The sequence below is a fragment of the Microtus ochrogaster genome, chromosome 19 (genome assembly GCF_000317375.1).
Source record: "Microtus ochrogaster isolate Prairie Vole_2 chromosome 19, MicOch1.0, whole genome shotgun sequence".
NCBI classification, from domain to species: domain Eukaryota; kingdom Metazoa; phylum Chordata; class Mammalia; order Rodentia; family Cricetidae; genus Microtus; species Microtus ochrogaster.
The window spans coordinates 5,096,907-5,103,634 of NC_022021.1; the positions used below are offsets into that span (position 1 = coordinate 5,096,907).

At 43.7% G+C, this 6,728-nt stretch overlaps 1 protein-coding gene across 1 annotated transcript in view; it reads left to right on the forward strand.

The window, feature by feature from the left end:
* Crhbp (corticotropin releasing hormone binding protein) overlaps positions 1 to 6,522 on the forward strand; it is a 13,691-nt gene extending 7,169 nt beyond the window's left edge. Inside the window, exons 6-7 of the mRNA XM_005356467.3 lie at positions 1,942 to 2,059; positions 5,888 to 6,522. Of these exons, the coding sequence (XP_005356524.1) occupies positions 1,942 to 2,059; positions 5,888 to 6,042 (273 nt within the window). The 3' untranslated portion in view covers positions 6,043 to 6,522. The remainder of the gene's footprint in view (positions 1 to 1,941; positions 2,060 to 5,887) is intronic.
* The last annotated feature ends 206 nt before the right edge of the window (positions 6,523 to 6,728 follow it).

A 6,728-nucleotide genomic window follows, 5' to 3' on the forward strand; every position in this document is an offset into this window, starting at 1 on the left:
CAGTGCAGCGTGTGCTGTCCCTGTGTAGGTGTGTTCAGTGCAGCGTGTGCTGTCCCTGTGAGGGTGTGTGCAGTGCAGCGTGTGCTGTCCCTGTGAGGGTGTGTGCAGTAGGAACAGTAGGAAAGCTATGGGTTCTGCTGGCCATGACCCATTGAGTGCTGTCTGAAGGTCACTCTGACTCCCATCTTGTGAATGGCCTGGGGATAAGCTGCCTTTTCCATGGCCCCTGTGAGATACCCTGGTTGCTGTGAGAGAACCGCTCAAGACCATTCTGTTAGCACCTCAGCTTTCTGTGTACGGGGAGGAGAGACTTCAAACATTCATCATAAGCAGCGGGGGCTTAACTTCCAATTCAACAAACTGGGGTGTGCCTTTGGCACAGGTCAGTCTAGCAAGAGATGGTAGGAGCTTAAAACCTCAACACAGACATGCAGGAGCTACTGGGAGGCCCAGAACCCCAGACAGGTCCCTGTGCAGCTCACTTTCTGCCCCTGTTTATGAGAAAACCTGAGAGGATTTACCGAGAGGAGAGACGTCACAGCTCACCTACTGGAAACTTCCGCCTACCTACTCATGGGAAAGACGATTATGTTCTTTCATTCCTAAATAGCTGATTTGACTCTCAGTTCACAAACTAGTGCACAGTGGGCCTAATTAAATCTTTATTTCATCATGCAATGAAATCGTGTTCGAAGTACCTAAGCAAACAGCCGTGCACGTAGTAGACTGTTTAAACATAAGCCGCTCCCGTGATCACCTTTCCTTAGCCAATAGTCGCCATTAGATAACACTTTAATTTTAGTTCCCCTCAATCTTCAATGTCCTCTCAATGTCTGATATGTGTGCACCTGCATGGACGGCGTTTAAAGTTCTCAGTTTTAGATTTGGGCTCCCATGTGTCAGGATTTAGCTGGTTAACTTCTGCCCACCCGCCACATACCATTAGATCTCTTAATGAGCACGCATCAACGAATAACTGAGTCTCCGGCAACACGGGGGGTGGGAGGCAGTCCAGACTGAAAATGCGGAGCTGCGATGAAAACTTCGCTAAGGGCTTGAGACACATTCGTGGGTGTGGTAGCTCACTCCTATAACCCCAGCATCTGGGAGGACTGTCATGAAGTCAAGGCTAACCCGGGCATGGAGGCAGGAGCCAAGTGCCGCATTCGGGCCTGAGAATGCAAGCTTGCTGTGGGTTGAGTGAGGCCCGGAAATCACTTGGCTGAGAACAGTGGGAGGTTTGGGGGAAGTAGATAATGATGGTTCGGAGGCTTAGGATGACTTCTTCCTCTGACTACCATGGAAAGGATTTGGTTTTCTTTAAAGGAAAGAGAAGTGGTTAAGTCTGACTTACTTGAGCCCCAAATCACAGTTCTATTCTTTTTAAAATATACTCATGAGTAATCTAAATCCTTCCTTGTAGAAGAAACCTGTTCTAAGAACAGAAAATTTCCATTATTAATAAGAGGCAAAGAAACAAGCTGAGGGAGAACATGGAATTTAAATATACAAATTATAATATAATTATAAACTGCAGGTGACTGGGTTTCTTTTAATCTGACCGCATGTGTCCCGAGGGCTTGGCTCGTGTCCAAGCACTCTCAGGTGTGTGAACACTTCTTATTCTGAGCTTACGAATTCCAGCTTCATTTTTTTCAGTCATTGAATTTCGCCCTTAAAAAGTGCACATACATTTTAAAAAAATGACTAATCGACTGATATAGAAAACTAATCTTGGGAGGTTTTTTTTTTTTTTTTGTTTGTTTGTTTTGTTTTTCACCTTAAACGATTTCTGGCGTCTCTGATGGATACTTGAGTCAAAGGCACAGGCAGAGGTTGCGGGCTGACAGAGTGCGTTCACTGATCCTCTCTTGCCTCAGTTTGGTCTCTGAAATAGGTTTTACCTACCTCTTGCTCTGAGCACTGCTGTTATTCTCTTAGAAACCTGCAGCCAGCTGTGGCGGGACTGACGACTTCGTGGAGCTGCTGGGAGGACCTGGACTGGACCCCTCCAAGATGATGCCTTTAGCGGACCTGTGCTCCCCTTTTCACGGCCCTGGTGAGACAGTTCTTCAGTTTCACATATGTAGCTATCAGGGTGATTCCCTTGAATAAGACACCCCAACTTTTAACATACGCGAAGACAAATTCTACCAAAAAATTTGTTTTATATGTCAAGTCAATGTGTGAATTTTCCTTTAGAGGCTATGTATAGTAACATTCCCTAAGTAAAAACATTGAAAGAGAAGCCTGCAGAACAGCGAGGATATTAGGGGAAACTTTGAAAAAGACAATGTTTCTCCACTTTAGGGAAGGTCTCTGCTTTTATTCTTTGGAGACTAATGTGTTTATTGACTGGCAGTTCAAATGGTAAAAATATGTGTGATTGGTAACAGTATAATAATGAGATGATAACTAAGTAACTTTGCCGCCTGTATATGATACAGTCTCATATATGTGTACATATGTAGGTATTTATACATACATAGGCGTGCATATATGATACATACACATATATACAGGGCCGAATTACTTACAGCACACATACAGCAAAGCAGCAAGATCTCTAGAACACCTCTAAGCTCCTGAGTTTCTCCAACTTGTGCAGTTATACTAGACTTTCAGAGGCCACTACTACTCACATGCAAATTCTGAAATCTCAAAGCGCTCATCTTTAATACAAAGCTTCTTTAGGATGCAGCTGCCAAATGGGGCCAGCTCCACCTTGTCTGGGACCAATGGGGATGCTCAAGCTAAGATGTGTGAGAACGGGGTCTGCACTACTGACCTTGTGACCAAACTAATAATTGTATGTGGTAGGGGAGGTTTCTATAGAACAATTCTATACAGTTGCCCACATACCTGCACTTTAGGTTACAGGAATCATTGGTAGTCTGGAAAGAGACAAATTAAAACCGAAGACAAAGAACAGCAGCACCAAATGGCACAGACCCTTCCCCTCAGAGGCCCTCCTCTCACACCCCCACAGAGCCTCCTCCAACTGGGTGATGAAGTTACAAAGCAGACAGCTGTTTTGATCAGTTGCCTCCGGATGTTAAAATAAGGTCACAACACCAGTATTTTCTCTCTCTGAGCCCTCAGTAAACAAAACATCGCTGAAAGAGAAGTAGTGCACACAGGTAGGCAGGAAGGGTCACCTGGAATGTCCTGCCTCCTCCTCAGACTCATGGGCATGAAAATGGCTCCATGAGACAGGTCGGACTGGAACCAAGGCAAGCTGTCTCACTGAGGCGAAGTTTGCTTCCTAAAGGTGTCTAAACTGACTTTGCCGAAGTTGGAAGATAGTTTTGCTTCTCTCTCTCTCTCTCTCTCTCTCTCTCTCTCTCTCTCTCTCTCTCTCTCTCTCCTCCCCTCCTCTCTCTCTCTTTGAGACTGGCTGGCCGTGCACTCTTGGTTTCCCATCTCAGCCTCTGGAGTGCTGGGATCACAGGTACACACGATTAGGCCCAGAGGAATCTTATAGACTGACTGGTCCTTTCTCTGATGGACGCAGTCATTGCATGTGGCCATGCAGACGGTCTTCGGCAGTCGCCTTCTGAGACGCTGCATGGCTCCAGGACTGCTGTGGGAAACAACCGAAGGACATGTATTTGAGTGGAGTGAAATGATATGACCAAAGAACACTTGTGACCTAAGATTAGATAATTGAAGTCATCTTATTTCTGCTTGAATTATATGAACTTAGTTTAGGAGAAGAGGTACCAGGAAGGCCCCAAAACTGCTTTGTCTAAATTAGGGACATAGTTAAACCAAAGTTAAGTGATTTAGTGATTTAAAGCTAGAATTATATCACTTTCTGATTCATTTTAGGTAGTTTTGGTTTCTTTCTTGTTTTAAAAAAATTTTCTTAACAAAAAAGAAAAAAAATGTGAGTTCGAGACCAGCCTGGTCTACAGAGCTAGTTTCCAGGACAGGCTCCAAAGCCACAGAGAAACCCTGTCTCAAAAAACCCAAAAAAAAAAAAAAAAAAAAAAAAAAAAATTTCTTATTTGTTTATTTATGTGGTGCTAGGGGCCGTATCCAGGGCATCACACACAGGCCAAATGCTTTACCACTGAGCTACACAGCTGGCACCTGCAGCTTTGTTTCCTTCTGGCACCCTCCCTGTTTCTGTGTCCTCTAAGCTTGGTCCAAAACCATGGAACCATTAGAGACCCTGTCCTTTAAATCGAATTTTGTTAGAAATTATGTCAAAACAAACAGTATGCACATTAGCTAAAGGAAACAGGACATATCATGTATATTCATGTTCAGAGAGACCTCAAAAAGAAAACCAGCCTTCTGAATTATCTAGGGAAAGATAAACACGGCCTCCAGGCAACCGTTAATCTAGCTTCTTTCATATTCGTGTGTAAAAAAAAAAAATTGGGGTTGAAACTTATCACGCCTTCAAATAGACTGTCACCCTGCTGACATTATCAGGCTGCGTTGCTTCATTTGCTCCTAGGGATGTGTGTGAGGCACCTGGGCTGTGGTGATAGTGGGAGCGTGTCTCAGCACCGAGAAATAACCCGCAGAGGCAACATATGAGGGGAAAGTCTGAGAAAATTAAAGCAGCGGAGGATTATCATACGACAGATAAAATGTGTGTCAGGAATCAAACTGTGGTAATAGAAATAAATGGAAAGTAATTTTCAATGGAAATAATCTGACTTTCATTGTGAGTCGCTTGGGCACATCTGCCAGGAGAAGTGACAAACCGGTGTCGGGTACCCATTCAGACCATGAAAGCATTGGATGTAGGCCAAGCGAGAATGTTTGAAGCTATTCCATATGAGGACAGTTTGAAAGGTGTTGGTAAACAATAGAAAACTGATTTTTAAACTGTGGGTCTCAACCCCTTTGGAGTCAAGTGCATATTAGATATCCTGCATATTTGATATTTGCATTACAATTTGTAACAGTTGCAAAACTACATTTATGAAGCAGCAATGAAAATAACTTCATGGTTGGGGATCACCACAGCGTGAAGAACTGTATTAAAGGGTTGAGAACCACGGCACTAGGACAATAGCTGGCCTACTCAGTGTGTACCCACTCTGTGCAAGTGAGTTTCACTGACCTGCAAACTGTCGCCATTATCCAGACTTAAGGTGTAATCAACGGGATTGTCAGGTCCACACAAACACCATACAGTCCCGCCTCTCTGCACTAGCTGCCACGTAAATCCCGGATTCTGTTCCCACCCTAAACTGTCTGCTGTGTCTAGAAAGGCCAGCATGGAACAGAGTTCACTGGTTATCGTTGTCCCCTTGGCCACCTAAGCATTGCAGGCAGGAAAACAGGACAAAGGTCAAAGAGAAAGCTTGTCTCTTTCTAGCCAGCTTTCCTTGTCCTATGGTTTCCTGTGTGTGCAGAGAAAGGCCGGACCCACTTCATGTTTCTCCAACTAATTATATAGTTAAAAAAAAAAAGATGTTTAGATTGAAAGTGATTTGTCATTCATGGCCCTATCCCACCTTCCTGTTTAACTTATGTAGTGGAGAGCACTGACTTTACTGTCTGTGACATCCAGGTGTCCTCACTGAATCTACTCTTGGTGACGTCCAGTTTTTAGCACTGACTTTACTGTCTGTTCTATAGCCTGGTTATTTATATATTTATAGTTTATATATATATTTTTTTCTTTTTTAAATATTTATTTTATTTATTTATTATGTATACAATATTCTGTCTGTGTGTATGCCTGCAGGCCGGAAGAGGGAACCAGACCTCTTAACAGATGGTTGTGAGCCACCATGTGGTTGCCAGGAATTGAACTCAGGACCTTTGGAAGAGCAGGCAATGCTCTTAACCACTGAGCCATCTCTCCAGCCCCTATAGTTTATATATTTATAGTTTATTGTTTTTTTCCCATCGATTACAGCCCAAATGAAAATCAGCTGTGACAACGCTGTGGTACGCATGGTCTCCAGTGGGAAACACATCAACCGCGTGACATTCGAGTATCGTCAGCTGGAACCCTTTGAGCTAGAAACCAACGGAAACAGCATCCCGGAATTCTGTTTGTCTAGTCTTTGAATAACTGGCTCAGTAATTGGCACGCTGCTAGCTGAGTGAGGTCTTGATAGTGATTGTATATGATCTTGACGGGCAGCGGGCGAGAAGTTTCTCATGACAGTCAATATTCCAAGCCTTGCACACGTCCATACATGACTTCCAGTTTTACTTCCTTTTGTCGTATCAATGAACAGAAGGGAGACAACAGGTTAGAGATAAAATGCTTCGTGGTTTGGTGGGCTGCATCCGTGAACTGGTGAAGCAAGAGTCAAGCAAGTGAGGAAAACAGTTGTCTGGCAAGGGCAGCTGCCGCAAGGAGAGGAAATCACAGTCTCATGACAGAATTAAAAAAAAAAAATGTCAAAGTCTTGGGTATACCAAAGGAATTGTATCTGTTATTTTTACTTCATTCTTCTGTTTACAAATTATAGCATGAGAGCAAAAAGCCCTTTCCATTCATAAATCTAAATGTGAATAAATAAAGCAGAGTGTTGACATCTTGACAGACCAGTGTATTGGCTTTCCTGGGTGGTCATTTCCTCACTCAAAGAAAATCAGGTTCCCATGTGGGGCAGAGCCAAGCCATGAACTAAGCTGTTTGGGATTCCTTGAGCTGATAAAACTCTGGAGTGGTGGTCTGGGTAGTGTGGAGCTCAGAGAGAATGCAGTGGGCACTAACTTTCCCTGGCCAGGAAGTGGGGATCAGA